At 51.9% G+C, this 16,160-nt stretch overlaps 1 protein-coding gene across 1 annotated transcript; it reads right to left on the bottom strand.

Annotated features, from left to right (window-relative positions):
* Positions 1–4,821: 4,821 nt before the first annotated feature.
* On the bottom strand, positions 4,822–12,502 carry LOXL4 (lysyl oxidase like 4). Its single transcript, XM_063132485.1, has 13 exons — positions 12,070–12,502; positions 11,639–11,844; positions 10,553–10,591; positions 9,954–10,170; positions 9,284–9,467; positions 8,687–8,841; positions 8,076–8,243; positions 7,777–7,939; positions 6,829–7,072; positions 6,160–6,275; positions 5,685–5,821; positions 5,341–5,452; positions 4,822–5,212 (listed from the first exon to the last, which is right to left on the bottom strand). The coding sequence occupies exons 1-13, from the start codon at positions 12,214–12,216 to the stop codon at positions 5,142–5,144; spliced, it is 1,959 nt and encodes a 652-aa protein (XP_062988555.1). The 5' UTR covers positions 12,217–12,502; the 3' UTR covers positions 4,822–5,141.
* Between the last annotated feature and the right edge of the window lie 3,658 nt (positions 12,503–16,160).

The raw sequence follows: 16,160 nt of genomic DNA, 5'->3' as shown, positions 1-16,160 counted from the left end.
TTGGAGCAAAAAATCCCCAACTGTTTGCCAACCAAGATTTATTTATTTTTTTAATACTCTGAGCATGGGTTTGTTATAAACTCACTTGAATAATTGTGACTGCAGGAATAAAATGGAGATTCCATCAGCTGCCATGATGCTAAACACATTTGTGGCCCCCCGACTGTGGAATGATCTCCCCGATGAGGCTCACCTGGTGCCAACATTGTTATCTTTTCGGCGCCAGGTCAAGACTTTTCTCTTCTCCTAGGCATTTTAACAGCATTTAACAACGTTAAGTTTGTTTTAATGGACCCCAGAATTGTTGCTTTAAAATTAATAGTGTTGTTTTTATACTGTTGTTTTTATGTTTTTGATGGTTTTTAAATTTTGTATACTTTTTAATGTTTACCATTTTTAACTGTTGTAAACCGCCCAGAGAGCTTCGGCTGTGGGGCGGTATATAAATGAAATAAAATAAAATAAAATAAAATAAATAAAATGAATTTGGTTTGGAATACACATCCTTTTCTTGTAGAAAAGAATAATATATTTTAAACATAGAAATTACAAAAATGACCATCAGTAAGCATGCACAGGCCCAGGTGGCCAGCCACTGAGTAACTATCAAGCGCTTAAGAAGGAACGAAGTGAGCAGCATCAGCCCTGCTGGATCCCATGCCAGTCCAGGTGCTGACCCGGGCCTTGTCTGCTGCTGCCCACACTAGCTGCTGCTGTTCTCTGGTTATCACTTGGGGGCTGGACTTCAGACCCAAGTTTCAGCCCTAGCTGTGCCACTGCTCACTACTACTGATTTCCCCCTCTGCAATTCAAAGTTCGTGGGGAAGGTTGGATGGGTTCCGGAGCGCACACAGGGCTGGCTCAAGACGGTGCGCTGCCTGAGGCAAAAGACAAGATGGTGCCCTCCCCGATTCCATGTACAAAACCCAGTCAGACAGTTGACTCTTACTTCAACACTGGCACCGTGGCAGCCTCCTCCACAGCACCTGAGGGCAGTAGGCAAGTCAGGAGCACTCCCAAATCTCAACCCTGCTCCCAGCATCTGCTAACTGAAAGGGCTGCCTCACTCTTTCGAAGAGACAGTCCGGCCCCGCAGCCACTCCCAAGTTGATACTGAGCAATGGTGAGGCCCAAGATGAACTGTGCACATTGTAGATCTTGTCCCAGAACCCTCTGCAGCACACACATGCTCAGGGATTCCTCGGCAAACAGGTCAGGATTCCCTAGAAGCAGAATGTTTGGAAAGAAACTCAACTGTCTATGTCCATCTGCTTTGAAGATAGCTGCAGGATGTCTTTGAAGATTCTGAGAGGCCAGTGGGCTGAATACTTATTTGAACCTCCTGCCACCTCTTCTCAGAGTGTGCTGATGGTTGGTTTTGGAGGGGAGGGCTGTAGCTTAGTGGTAGAACTCAGGCTTTGTGTGCAAAAATCCCAGGTTCGGTCCCTGTCATCTCCAGATGAATTGGTGCTGCGCACTGTAGACCAGCCTTCCCCAGCTTGGTGCCCTGTGTATGTTTTGGACTGCAACTCCCATCAGTCCTTGCCAGCATGCCCAATGCTCAGGAATCCTGGGAGTTGTAGTCCAAAACACCTGGAGGACATCAGGTTGAGGAAGGTTGGTGTAAACCAGAGATGGGCAAAATTCCAGATGTTAGGAATTTCCGAATGCTGGGAGTTGGAATTCAAAACACCTGGAGATCTACTTTCTGCCTGTTCTTGCTGTAGGCAGTACAGAGCTGGAAGGTCCAATGGTCTGCCTTATGTGCCCCTCTCCATGTGTGAGGCCCAGGGCAATTGCTCCCATTGCACTTTCAGGTGTGCGAGGCTGTTTTATCATCCGGAAGCTTTGGGGCAAAACCAGAAAGGCTTCAGGTGCTCTGAAACGAATTGTGTGAATGCCTTCACTGCCTTTTGCCAGACATGAACAGACTGCTCAACTTGCCGCCCATCAGGCAACATATTGACTGGAAAGCGAGAGAAATGCAAGGTTTGCCTGATTGCAGTCGGGCTGCTCTGAGCATGGAATGGAACTTGGCATCCAGATCTGTCAAAGCATGAAGCTATTCAGACTCATCCTGAGAACTGTCAGAACAAAAGGGACGCTGGTGGGATGAGAGGCCATTAAAGCTCTCTGAGTTTCCCCTTGAATGTCGGTTTGTAGTTGCATTTTAATATGTTATTAACAGGTGAGACAGCTCAAAAGTGCCGGATAGAAGGGACAATGAAGTTTAGGAGATTCTCCTTTTCCTTCTTCAGTTTGGAGATCTGCCTTTTTAGCATTTTGCGTTTGCTGTAATCCCTAAACTGTCTCTTGCGAAAGCTTGCCTTGATGTTTCAAGGGGGAAGCTGGCCTCTGGTCAGCCACCCACCCCCGCATCCCCAAACTCTACCCTATCCCATCCTTCCCCTCTGTTTTGGAATAGGGGCTGTATGTTTAGGTCCGTAGAGTGGTTCTGTGCCCTCGTCCACTTGCTTACATCAAGATTCACTTTGAAATCAGTTGGGCTGATCTGGGACCAACTCGCAGAAAGGCTTCAGCACTTTAGCAGAACTTTGGGTGCTTGTTGATCTGTGGTGGGTCAGGATTGGAAGTGGGAACAAGCACTCCGATGGAGTTTGGTAGCAAGGAAAGCGGGTGCCCGGGGATGGGGGTGGGGTAGCCAAGACTGGCAGGGGGAAACTTTGGTCTTGGTACAACTCTGCTGCAGTGCTGAGGATCGATAAAGCCTGCAGGGTCTTGGCTTTGCTGCAGGCAGGCATAAATCACTCCCACCCATTCTTCTTCGTTTCTTGACATCGGCTCGAGGGCTGCCCCCTCCCCAATCCACTGTGCCTGATGGATTGTAAGCTGCTGCTGTCCATCTGCCATCTATCCAGGCTTTGCTCAGTGCCTGGTGAGCAGCACTGCAGTGGAATGGGGTGGGTGGGCAAGTGCTATGGCCTGCACTTTCTTGCACAGGCTCTGCCTGTGGCCGCTTAAGACACCAATATTGTTGTCCTGACTCCTATGACAACAGCCTTGCTCATACTGCAAAGAGTAAGGAGGGGGGGACGGCCCATCAGGTGTTCTGTTGACTAGCCACTTCCCATCCTCTGCTCCACTCAGTTATCCTAGGCTAAGCTGTGCAAAGGAAGGATGGCAGCCCTGTCAGGGGCTGGACAATGTAAACTGCTTGTGCTCCTCAAGGCGCTTGGCTGTCCTCTCAGGATTGCCCTGTTTCCACAGCTCTTCCTCAGCCTCAGTGCAGTGGACATCAGGAAAAACTTCCTGACTGTTAGAGCAGTGCGACAATGGAATCAATTACCTAGGGAGGTCGTGGGCTCTCCCACACTAGAGGCCTTCAAGAGGCAGCTGGACAAGCATCTGTCAGGGATGCTTTAGGGTGGATTCCTGCATTGAGCAGGGGGTTGGACTCGATGGCCTTGTAGGCCCCTTCCAACTCTGCTATTCTATAATTCTAAGAAGGCTGGCCTCTAAGGGTGGTGAGGGAGAGACCCCCAAAGGAGGCTTGGCACACTTCTGTTCTCCCCAGTGGAACACACGGCTAGGGCTTGACCCTGGAACCAAAGTCCATGAGCCCCCAAATGCCTGGGCATGGAGGCAGTGGAAGATGTCCGGCATCAGCACCCAGGCCGGTATGGGCACGCCAGGCCCACGAGGGCTGATGCTGGTTGCCTCAGCAGCCATCTTAAGCTTGTTTTTTGAAAAAAGAAAAGTTTTATAGGCAGTAGGCAGCTGACTGGGCATGGTTGCAGAGGCTCGTTTTAAAATATTACCCTCTTCTACGAGAAAATGGTGCTTATTCCCAAGTAAATGTGTTTAGCATCAGAGCAGCAGAAACAAACTCCATTTTATTGCTGTAGTCATGACAGTGATAGTTTAAAATGAAAAACTGCACATGCTCAGAGCTTAGTTCAGTTTTGTTTTAAAATCAGGGGTGACAAACTAATTTTTTTGTTGTGCTCCAACATATCTGGAAAGTAGCAACAGTTATAAAGCATGGGACGGAGGGAGGGGACAAGAGAAATATGAATGAGTTGTGTGCTTCACAACTGAATTAACTCCAAGGTCTAAAATTACCTTGCTTCACCACTGGTTCTCACTCCACTCTATAACTCAGTCATTAACACCATCGCTTGGGTCAAAAAGCCTTTTTATTGGCAGGATCAAGCTCCATGAAATCTGGCACCAAAGAGCCCTTTTAGTTTCTCTCCGTGGAGGGGAACTGTGAGCTGAGTAACACCCACCCACCCACCCATATAAGGCTTTACTCCCCATGTTATTGGCCATCACAGTTCAATGCACATTTAATATCTCCACAGATTGCCCCAGGCCCTCTTCCCCAACCCCATAATACTCAAGCCTAAGGCATATGGCCCAGCTGGGGCTTGGAGCAGGCAGGCACCTTCTTGGAGCCAGAGGGACACCTAAGCCAGCAGAACTGGTGACTTCTGTTGTGTCCTTTGCCTTGGATTGTGACCAAAGCACAAGTGTGACTCCTTGGGTTTGCAGATCACGGTGGCCGTAGCAGGAAGGAGGATAGGTCCTTGGGACTAAGAGCATGTTGCATGCGCGTGTGATGTAGAGAGGAGGTCGATAGGCAGCGCTGGGGTTTCCCCAAACGAATCGGGCTCCTGAGATAGAATTCTTCAGCAGGTGGAGCTGCTTGAGGTAGTTGTCCTGGGCTGGGCTGGGCTGCTCACACACCCATTCCTGCTGGAAAGGCAAGAGGACGGCACCTCTTCTGAGCAGTGCTACTTTCTTGGCTGGGGTGAGGGAGCAGAATGGTAGTGGTGGTGGGGGAGACTGCAGCCCCTCCAACTCATTTCAGCCCCTCATCTGTCCATAGCCACCAATCTCAATCCAGATGGAAAACAGACCAGGCAGGCCGGGCCATGATAAGCAGTCAAAAGGGGCGACAGCCAGCACAGGGCCACGCGGGCTTGGAAGGCGCTGCGGTCGCTGCAATCCCAAGGCAGAGGGGGGCATAGAGGGGAACTTGCCAGCAGTCTTGTCATTCTTGCACCCGCCAGTGCCTGCTGCGGCTCTTCAGTTGCCCTTCTCAGGTGGCTCTGAGCCTTGAGCAAATTTGGGCGCAGGAAGCCCTGAGCACCCTCATTCCTTGTGGGGCGTTTGGCTCAGACTAGGTTGCTGGTCAGTCTCTGCTGTGCCTCCTCGTCCCATTCGATGTTGGCACCATATTCATCACCTACAGGGGAAAGCAGGAAAGGAAGGGAAGGCCTGGATGGGTAGCCCAGCTGCCGCTGCCGGTGCGCGCATCCCCTGAGCGGGCCACACCCTTGCTCTTCTAGCCAAGGCCCCCTACCATGCTCTTACCTGTGTGGCAGCCATGCATCCAGATGCGGTGTCCGTCATACTGACATTGGCAGCGAAGGATATTGTTGGAGAAATCTGACTCTGCTACTTCATGCTTAGGGTTCACAATCACCTGGTAGAAGGAGAGAAGTAGGTCAAGACTGGGAAGGGTGGCCTGTAATTGAGGGGACTGGGGTCGGTCCATTTCCACCACCATCCCCCAGTTTTAGTAAAAACCATCAGCAGAGCAGATGTCAGCAGGTGCTGTCTCCCTGTCATGAAGACTTTACCACTGGAGGCATTGACTCGGGAGGGGATATCCCTGTGTCCAGATATGACCAGCCAAGCATCCTTCCCACACTTACCTGGAAGGTGTAACTCCCAGCCGGCACGTCCGTGATGTCCACCCACTGGCAGTCAATGTCATGTCTGTATGTGTCCCAGCATCCTGCAGTGACACCCTGCTCTCCAAAATTAGCACAAGCAAAACGCCGCTGCATTCCTGTAGGGAGGATAACAGGGTGCGTGATGTAGAACAGGCCTTGCCTTATGTCTCTCCCAAGTTACTTCTGCCTGCAGGGCAGTATTTGGCAGAAGTGGGGAGGCAATTCTCGTATGGGATGTTGTAGGGCAGCCTTCCTCAGCCTGGTGCCCTCCAGAGGTGTTGGAAGTGCACCTCCCATCATCAATGCCCAGCAATGATGGGAGTTGTAGTCAAACACATCTGGAAGGGCACCAGACTAGGAAAAGCTGCTGCAAGAACTGGTCCAAAGGCAATACCCAACTGATTCTGACTTTGCCACTGTGCCCTATGAACCTGTGCCATGAGTCGTCCCTTACCCTCTGGGCAGTTGGTGTCCTCCAGACAGAAGCTGGCCTTGTGACCTTCAGCCACCTTGGAGCCATTGAGTGTCAATAAGTCGTAGTGGGTGAAAACCTCAATGCTATGGTAGTGTCTGTGGAAGAAGAAGAAGAACAGGGTGGGGAATGAGCAGGCTGCTGTTTTATGTCAGGGGGAAATGCAAGAGAAGTGAGCTTGGCCAGGCAGTGGCCACATAGAATCCTTCTTGATGGGGCTGGCAGGGAGGGGCAGAGATCCGCTGATCCGTGAAACAGGATGGGGCAGGAGAGTTAGGCGGGGCTGTCGGCTCAAGTACTATTATAGCTTTGCATCCAAATTCACCCATAATGACAACCCTGGTGTGAACGTTTCTATTTTCCTAGATGCAGCAAACTGAGCTCCCACCACAAAACAGCTTACTGGGGTGGAATGCTTCTCTTTGGGACACGTGAGCCTCATCTCACAGGGAGAGGAAGCAGCAGGGTTTGGAGGCGGGGGAGTCTGGACCACAGCTTGTAAAAAATATACATAGGCAGGAAGAAGAAGCTGACAACAGGTTTCTAACATCCAGCTTTTGGCCCCAAAGTTCACCAGAGGGCATCCGTGTCTCTCTGGTAGTAATGAAGCTAACATTGCTGGTTCTGCTATGTCAAGAGGCACCCCCTTACCTATGGCACTGGTGCCAGATCCACGCATGGCGGCCAGTTTTGGGGAGGAAGTCGGCCCGACCCAGGTTGTGGATCTGGGAAGAAAAGCGCAGCAGGCGCCGGTGGCCCTCGGGCCACTGCATGTGATCAGCAGAGGCAGAAAGGCAGCCTTCCTCGTGGGCGCAGTACAGGATGTTCAGTGGGCGGTCCTCTAGATAAGCCGTTTCCTGTACCATTTGGGCATTTATCACCAGATCTGAGGCAGCTGCCGGGAGAAGCGGAGCATAAGGTGTAATGATCAGTTATGCCAGGGAAGGGCGACGCATGGCCCGTGAGCTGCATGCCGGCCCACAGAGTCCCCCATTGCAGCCCTGGTGCACCCCCCACAAATGTTTTATCATGTATTGTTGTTCCCCACCTCGATCAAAATAAGTTGTTATTATTGTTGTTGTTGTTGTTGTTGTTGTTTCTTCCCCCTAAGCAAATGGCATTTCTAATGGCTACAGAGCAAAAAGAGTTAAAGTGACTTTGTAAACAAGCTAAATTTAGCCACTGTAGCACTTACTGTACCAAAGCAATTTGAGGCCTTGTTTTGGGGAGGCATCTCGTGGACTGTGTGGCACCCTGCAGAATGTGGCTTGCACTGGGCAGATTGGAGGGTGAAAATGGGTCCTGGACTTCCAGAGGTTGCCCACCCCTGTGCCATGCCCATGTTGTGCAGGACTGCCCAACTATGTGTGGGGCAGGAGACTTTTGAGTTCTAATGCTTGATGCCCCTGATCTGACCACACTGCTCCATCCAGAGCCTTCCGTGTTGAACTCAACCTGCATTCCTTTGCCCAGCCTTGACATAACATGAGGACATTCTGCTTTCCTTTCCCCAAGTGGAAACTCCTCCTTTCATGACTGTCATTCTCCACCCCAAAATAATTGCCATATCAATGCTGGTCTGTGCCCATTTCCACTCACTGCTGGTGCAGGTGACTCCTGCAGCAAAACGGCCCCCTCCAGTCGGGCAGTGGACAGGCCCATGGTGCTGGCAGTGCAGGACGGAGAGTTCTGTGCCTTTACAACGCACGCCACTCAGCACCACCTCGGCAGCATCTGAGTTGCCTTGCCAGTACCAGGTCTCCTGGAAAGAGAACAGAGGCAATTGTCTTCAACAAATGAGAGCTCTGAGTTTGAAGCACTCCAAAAGAAATTCTATGGAGACCCTCCCATCCCCAATACCTAGCACTGGGTGTCCATCTTTGTGGGTATGCGCTCACCTGGAGAGCATGGCTAGCAAAACCAAGCCCCAATTGCCGACACACAACCATGGCCTCCTTGAGTCCCCAGTGTTCCCCACACACGGCACCCCAGCGTGTAGTACTTCCCCTGGACATCAGGACTTCGACCACACCTTCATCTGGGCTGCGCCCACCAGCCAGACGTACCTGAGTGAGAGAAATGGGGTAATGGGGCAGAATACTTGAAATGTGATGAGGCGGACGTCGCAGTTTTACCCAAGGCTGTATTGGCACCCTAAGGAGTTCTAAGACGCATGGCCCAGAAATGAGTCCTGGGATATCTGAAGGGTGCACAGCCTCTTGGACTGACCAAGTGTCAGGCAGAGAAGTCGCTGGTCAGCCTAAGTGGAAGCTGGTTTTCTTCCCTGCCTGCCAAATGCCCGGCATGGTGCCCCGTGGCCTTGTGAGGGCTACATGGGCCCCAGCAGCTTTTCATCCAGTCCCGAACTCAGGTTAGTGAGCGATACTTTCTCAGATACTCTTCAGCTGCTTGAGTTCAGGAGAAGAGCATCTGACCCCCTCCTTGCATTATTTGTCTCACTCCCTGCTTGATGGTTATAATGCCATGTGGCCGAGAAATTGGGTCTCACCTGGTGGGAAGCATCTGTTTGGGGCACATTACAGCGAACAGCTGCATCAGCATCATGCCGGCACCCGGTCTGTGTTGCTTCTTGGAAGCTGCAGTCTGCCAATGAGCGCTCATAGCCCCTGCATCGCACTCTGGTCCAGTGGATGGGACCCAGACCTATAACAGGAGTCACTCTTACTAGGGATGGAGAGTCACCAGATTGTGTGTCACCTTCCAGCCTTCTGCTGCCCCTGCATTATGGCCCAATCTCTTTCCCGCATCCACGGATACTAATGTCATCCTTTCCGCAATGTCTGTTTTGCCTGGGTCATGCTGTCCAGCCTTCTTCTACACCCATCCCAGGATTCCTTTGATTTGATCCTTCACTTCCCAAATCTATACGCCCAGTCCCATCACTAAAGATTCCCCAGAGAATTGCAGGCTAAGTATCACCCTTCCTGGAGGCCTGTCAGCCTGCATGGTTTCATGGAGTGATCCTAAGTCAGGAGAAGCCTGCCTAGAATGGGGTCCTTTTCTGCCTCCCCTTCCCCATATAGCAAAGGTGACCATGTTTCCAGATGCTACTTCTGTCCTCCCATGCTGTTCTTGCTCCACTCACCTTGGCCCAGTTGGGCCCCCAACAGAGCTTCTCGGGCCGTGCCATATCCCAGCTGTCGACACACTACACTGGCAGCAGGCAGGTCCCAGCCATCACCACATACAGTGCCCCACTGGCCACCGACTAGCACTTCTACACGGCCCTCGCCTATGTGGGCACCTGCACGAAGACGCACCTGGGCTTCCTGCAAGAGGGGAGGAACTGATTAGGGGCAGACAAGCAGGATGGACGTTGCATGTGCAGGTGTGTGCTTGGGTGATGGTGGCATTGCCCCCTGCTGGAGCCAACAACTAGCTGCAGGCAATCGTTGGGTGCTTCCAGACTTCCCTCCCCCAATTCATAGAATTTTCCAGGGCATCCAGACAACGCTGGTTTCCACTTGTAACCCTCCCGTCTTTTCCTCTCCGCTTCTTCCGTCCTTTTTCTTTCCACAACAATCTGTTACAGAGGGGGAAATGGAAGAACTGCACTGTACAATGCCTTTTGGAGCCCTCTGCCTGGGAACACCCCAAGAGAAAGTTGGCCTGGCCTTGGTCCAACAGTGTGGTGACCAGCAGATCCTGCAGTTCCATCCCACAATCCCTGCTCCTATCCTTGTGATGAATCCTTTGCGCCTGCTGCTTCCATGGGGCTATGGCACCCAGTGGCAAAAGTGTCAGCTCCCATTTACCTCTTTGGCCTTGGCCTTGCCTGGCAGCTTGGCTTTCTTGGGCTGGAACTCTGGGCCTGCTATGCAGCTGACCAGGGCATGCATGCCACGGGGACACGCAGGTTGATTTTTTGCCTTTGGGGCCACGTGCAACTTGCATTCACCCAGGTGGGCCTCAGTGCCCAGGCATTTGATCCGGTGGATCCAGAAGATGTTCTTCTCACTCAGGCTCTTCAAGCTGTAAAACAAGGGGTGGAGGTGGTGGGTGGATCCATTTACCAGACAGTCTCCCCACCCACCCACCCGGCAACCTTTCCTAGGGCTTGGACGTTTGCTGCTGAGGGCCACTGGGAGCCATCTTAGCAGAAAGGGATGGTGAATGAATCCCTGTAATGCTCATCTCCCCTTTTGACCTTGACTTGTGTCAGACTCTTTCCAGCCTGACCGTCCCTCGCCAGGGACACCCTCAGCCTTACGGAGCAAAGCTGTCACATTCAGCTCCAGCCCTTCCCATCCTGCCTTCCAACGATGAGGGGTCCCCTGTCCTCGCATCCCCAAGTCTCCTTTCCCCAGATGTTGAGTGTTGCATGACAGAAGGCCAAGATCAGCCAACTCCTCACCTGGATCTCGGATCCTTCAGCTTCTGGTTCCAGAGTTTCCTGAAAAGTCAGAAGTTCAAGTATCAGGGCATCTGAGCTGTGGTATTGAGAACATCTGGCACATTGCTAGTTTGGTTAATAGTCCTTTTATGGGATTTAGCAACAACTCATCACCCTAGATTCTGAACACATATTTCAACCAATATTAGCATATGCTATGGAGCAGTGAGCCTCCCTTGTTCCCACTTTTGCCTCTGGGAGAGTTAGCAACACACTATGCACAGCAATGGTTCGTGCTTCTGTCCAAAGCCTTTGTCGCCGCTGGACTCCTTAGAACCTGTGAGGATGGTCCTATAAGCAAACTTCCCAGCTGCAGCAAGTGCTACATGGATGTCAGCTGCCACAGGAAAGGCGGCAGATCCCCATGCAGATTGTGGAGATATGCCAAGGCTCTGGGCAACTTTAGCAGAATCCTTGCCCACGTGGTCAGGGGAACAGATGTGCTCGTGCCTGCCCACAGCTCCCGTTGGCTTCAAGGAATGTCCTGATCTAGGAGTTGAAGCTGGAGTGCAAGTCTCGCAGGGCTGAGGCACAGGCCCAGAGCCAAAATCAGCAGGTTCAGCTTCTCTGTGAGAAGCTGCCTGGGCCAGCCCAGACTTCTCTGTAATTACTCTACTGTGGTTTGGCTGATCCCCATGGTGAGAGAGCCCTGGCACCCACACCTGCTCATTGCTTGGCTGTATTTATAGAGAGAATGGTGGGTGGGGTGTAGAAAAGGAACAGAAGAAGATGGGCACATGGGACTCCCAGAATGTGAAGGGGAAAGCGATCCCGCAAAGCCACAGGAATTGGACAGGCTCCTCATGAGAAACAAACAGGAACCTTGAGGCGAGACAGAGAGAGGCTGTTGTGTCCCCAGGATGCGTCTGTGCACACCAGTCACCGGTGCATGCATGAATGGGGTGCAGAGCATGTGAAAAATATATACTGCATGTGCACCCAATGTTCTCCCATGTCTCATCCAGCATTGATACATATGCACCCTCCTAGTTCCCCCATGCACCTTTCTCAAATGCTCTTCTGCATGTGCGCCCTTTCTGTTCTTACCTGTAGAACCCTGTGGCAACCCGTCCTTCACGAGGGAAGCCCAGCATCCCACACACCACTCGGGTGTTGTTGCGAGTCCAGCCAGCGTCACACACCTGGCGCCAGCGTCCCTGGAGCTTCACCTCCACAGCACCTTCTGTGATGGGGGAATTCAACTTAGCCCGGGCCAGGATTGGCTTGATCCGGACTTCTTCCACTTTTGAGCCCTGCCGGAGAGAAAGAAGATGTGAGTGTTGCTACTGCCGTCCATGTTCCAGGCCAGCCAAGCCCTACTGAGCTTTGTTTCAAGTTGCAGCGCTAGGGGCGCTTATTTGGAAATAAGCCCCATTGAAGTCACTGGGCTTTCCGTCCAAGTAAGCATGCACAAAATTGGGTTCTGAGCCCTGCTTATGGGGAAGAGGCAGCACCACTGCGTAAGGAGAGATCATCACCTGGAGCTGGATGAGTGAAGCAGTCTGGCTGGTTCGGCGCGGTCCTGTGCATTCCACACCACTGTCCTCGTTGTGGTTGCAGTCGGTCACACCCCAGCCATTGGATCCGCATTCAGCCAGGGAACTTTCAGTGCCAGAGCAGCGCATGTTGTCCAGCCAGATGGGGCCTGTGGATACACACAGTCAGAACTAGGAACCCTGGGGTGCTTCCAGATGGTGGGAAGCTAACAGTCAAAAGGCACTCTGCAGATATTTTATCTGTGTTAACACAGGTTTTCCAGGAAAGCACAGGAGGGGTACAAGTTGAAAATCGCATTGCCTGCACTCCCTGTACACTTTCATGAATGACGCAGTGCAATTGCACAAGAAAAACCTCATCTGGAAGAACCCTGGTGGTTCTTTCCATGGGCTGCTGTCACAGCCTAATTTCCCCCAAGCAGGTCCCGCTTCTTTAGCAAAAGCCGTACCCTCCCATTTAGAGTATAAAGCCAATTCAGCCTTCCCCAACCTGGTGCCCTCCAGATGTGTTGGACTACCATTCCCATCACCCCCAGCCAGCATGGCAAGGTATTTGGGGTGCTGTAGTCCAGCACATCAGAGAAGTGCCTGGTTGGGAAAGACTAGGTCAGTCTCCCCATTTGCACATCACTAGTAACATGGGCAGAGCACTCGACATTAGAATAAAGGTCTAATTTATCAGGTAGATTTGACTGGATGTGCGGTGGGGGAGGAAGGGAATAGGTGGAGATCAGATTATTTCAATCATTCTGCAAGCCTCCATGAGATATTTGGAGGCCTGCTGGACTGGATGGAATTGCTTGATTAAAAAGAAAACAAACAATGGACATACAGTAGCCTGAAGATACACCTGCCATGGCTGAGGCTGGCATTTCACAGTCCCTTGACCCGGATACAAGTTTAGGTCCAAGATGGAGAACTACACTTAAGGTGGGCATGCCACATAGCCAATAGTACACAAGCACAGTTTTAGAGTTAATATCATCATTATTATTATTATTATTATTATTATTATTATTATTATTATTTTATTTATTTATTTATTTATTTATTTATTTATTTATTTATTTATATAGCACCATCAGTGTACATGGTGCTGTACAGAGTAAAACAGTGGTGCCACTCCAGCTTGGCAGCTTTCTGCCCTTGGCAAGACGGCTGGCACATGGGAGTGTTAATCAGAGTTGAAGCAAACTGTATCTGGGAGTTCTTAACCAGAGGCAGCAGACAATACACTTGCCCTATAACTCTTTATGATGTCCTTTGCTGAAAGGGGTTATACTGAGATGCACCAGACACAGCCTCCCGCCCGAGGTAAGCTGTTAGTGGCAGTAGAGCTGATCTAAAGAAGGCTCTCACCTGCCCACATCACCCCAGTGGTCTGTTTATCAAAGGGGTGTGTTTGTGCAGTTCCTCAAGCCTGCCTGGAAGCCACACCTCATAGCAGCCTTCCCCGACCTGTTGCCCTCCAGGTCAGGGAAGATGTGTTGGGCTGCACCTCCCATAATTCCCAGACAGCATGGCCAATGCTGGGAATTAAGGCTGCCCGAGATTTTGAACGCCTGGACTCATGTTCTAAATGCATTCAATGGACTGAGCATGCAGGGAATACACTCTGCACCTGCAGAGAGACACTCTTTATTAGCCCTGCAAGTTTCTAGTGGTGACACTAAACAGGTCCTGTGGTTCAGATCTGTTGAGAGCGACCACCCAAAATGGAGCCCCACAGGACCCCCTCCGATGTTCTCCAGCCCCTCCTTACCATCTCCTGGCCCATATTTGGCACTATGGGCCCAGTTTGTGGCCCCCTCGTAACCCAGCTCCCTGCAGGCCACGTCTGCCACCTGGATGTTGAAGTCGTCGTCACACACTGTGCCCCACACTCCCTCGTACAACACTTCCAGCCGCCCTTCGCCTGCTTGGCTCCTGGGCCCCATCAGCCGCAGCTGAATCTGTGGTTGTTGTGCCCAGCTGGGTACTGCCAAGCATAGCAGCAGGAGGAAGCTCAGGTGATGCACTGCCATCACTGGTCCAAGGGTGACGGAGATACCTGGGGGATACAAGAAACCTGATTAAAAGAGGCAAGGCTTTCTAGGGAAGGAAAGGGTCAAAGGAATTCCCTGCCACAAAAGAAGGAGGCAAAGATCTAGGTTTCAGATTTAAGGGAAGGGGACATTTATCTCTAGATACCTTTCTGCCCGTTCCAGAAAGTCGCAGGGCAAGGACAAAAGTACCTGGGAGATCCTAATGTGGCCAGTGCCCCACCTCCTTGCAAGACCCCAGATCTGCCCACAGGACTAAGCACCTTCTGGGTCTTGCTATGCTTGGGATAGATGGTGGGGTGTAAAACCATACAGACAAATGGCTCCTATTATTAATTATTATGTTGAATTTATTAAACATGTACAGATCACTTTTCCACAAGAGACCCTTAAGGCACCTTGGATTAAAAACAACAACAACAACAACCATCCATTTCAAAAAATACTAGCATTTTTAAAATAATAATAGGTGAGCACAAAAAAGGAGCCAAAACAAAATTTCCACCTGTAGCAAGTAGTAATAATAAATTATTACTTGTTAAGCATCTGTCACTACAGAAGGATTTTAAAAATGCACAGATCCTTCCCACCTTCTCCTTGGGATGGATGATGGGAGGACCACCAGACAGATGTGGATGGCCAGAGAGACAGATGTGAACAAGTCCGGGCATCAGCCCAACCACCCACATGCACAGGATGGTGACTTATAATCTCTAGGTCCCTCCAAATCACTGGGCAGACAGAGGTAGTTGTTTGCCTGCCTGTCTGCTATTTCAATGCTTATGCCCTGTCAAGATTGGGGGCGGGGGGGGGGGGGGCTTTGCAAGAATCAACACTTCCATCTGAACACCTGATGCAGCCTTCCCCAGCCTGATGCCCTCCAGATATGTTGGACCACTATTCTCATTGTGGCATCTGGGGATGAAGGGAGTTGTCAAACATATCTGGAGGGCACCGGGAAGAGTTTGTGGGGTTTGTGTGTGAAGCCCCACCCCGACTCACCCTTTCCCCGTCTCCATTCCCCAGCGACCTCCTCTCCAACTTTACAAGTTTTAGTTGCTGATGGGACCCAACTCATTTCGTTCCATTGCTTGTGGGTCGGGGTTGAAAAATAGCTCACAAGCTGCCCTATCTTCCCCCCTGCCCTGCAATTCCATTGGGGGAGACCTCCCCACCCCCACTCCGAAGACACACAGAGACCCTCTCCATCCCGCTTGAAAGCTCGGAGCCAGTCTCCCGTCAGACCCTCCGAGGCTAGCTAGACGTGTCACTTGGTTACTCACCCGCAGCCGTGGGAAGAGGGCTGGGGACGGATCACCGGGACCAGGCAGGAGGACAAGGAAGGGGCGAGAACTGGAGCGGTGGGCGATGGGGAGAACCGCCGCGCCACGGTGGGAATACAGGCGAAGGAGTTGGAAGGAAGTTTAAGGGAGAGAGAGAGAGAGAGAGAGGTTGTGGGGCTGGGACGCGGGGACGGCGCCGGCCAGAAGGAGCGAGGGATGCGCCCAACCAACCAAGCCTGCACCAGCGCTGCTGATGTTGCCGCCACCTCCAGTCCGCTCCTTCTGCCTCCCGTTCTGTCCCACCCTTTTTATTCGTGGCAGCCGCCCCTGAGCTCCGACTGCTGGACAAATCCGTGGAGGGGGAGGGCGGGCAGGTGGGCGGGCAGGCAGGAGTCTCGAGTGCCTTGGTGCTCCTCACCAGGGAGGGGGAGCCCAGAAAAGAACTAGGGGCGCAGCCACCTGCTTTGTCCTCGCCCCCCACCCCTGGCTGAGTGCCTCTGTGCCCTTCAAAGCTGCCGGGAGGGGCAGGAATGTAACAGCCAAAGCATCTTCACCTGGGAACATTTTCCCCTGTTGGATTTCTGCCTGACCTGCATTAGGAAGACAGGCAGGAAGATTTCTTGAGAGCGGGGTGGGGTGGGGGGGGATCAGAGTTGCCCCTGCCCGGATACTGCTGGGCGGATGCCTGTGACTGAGCCTCACCACTCCCCATCTCCAGGCCTTGAGACCCAGGGCAGCAGTGGCACCA

Source organism: Elgaria multicarinata, chromosome 8 (assembly GCF_023053635.1).
Source record: "Elgaria multicarinata webbii isolate HBS135686 ecotype San Diego chromosome 8, rElgMul1.1.pri, whole genome shotgun sequence".
Classification (NCBI taxonomy): Eukaryota; Metazoa; Chordata; class Lepidosauria; order Squamata; family Anguidae; genus Elgaria; species Elgaria multicarinata.
The sequence above is the reverse complement of the archived record's forward strand: the minus strand, read 5'-3'. Positions and strand labels throughout refer to the sequence as shown.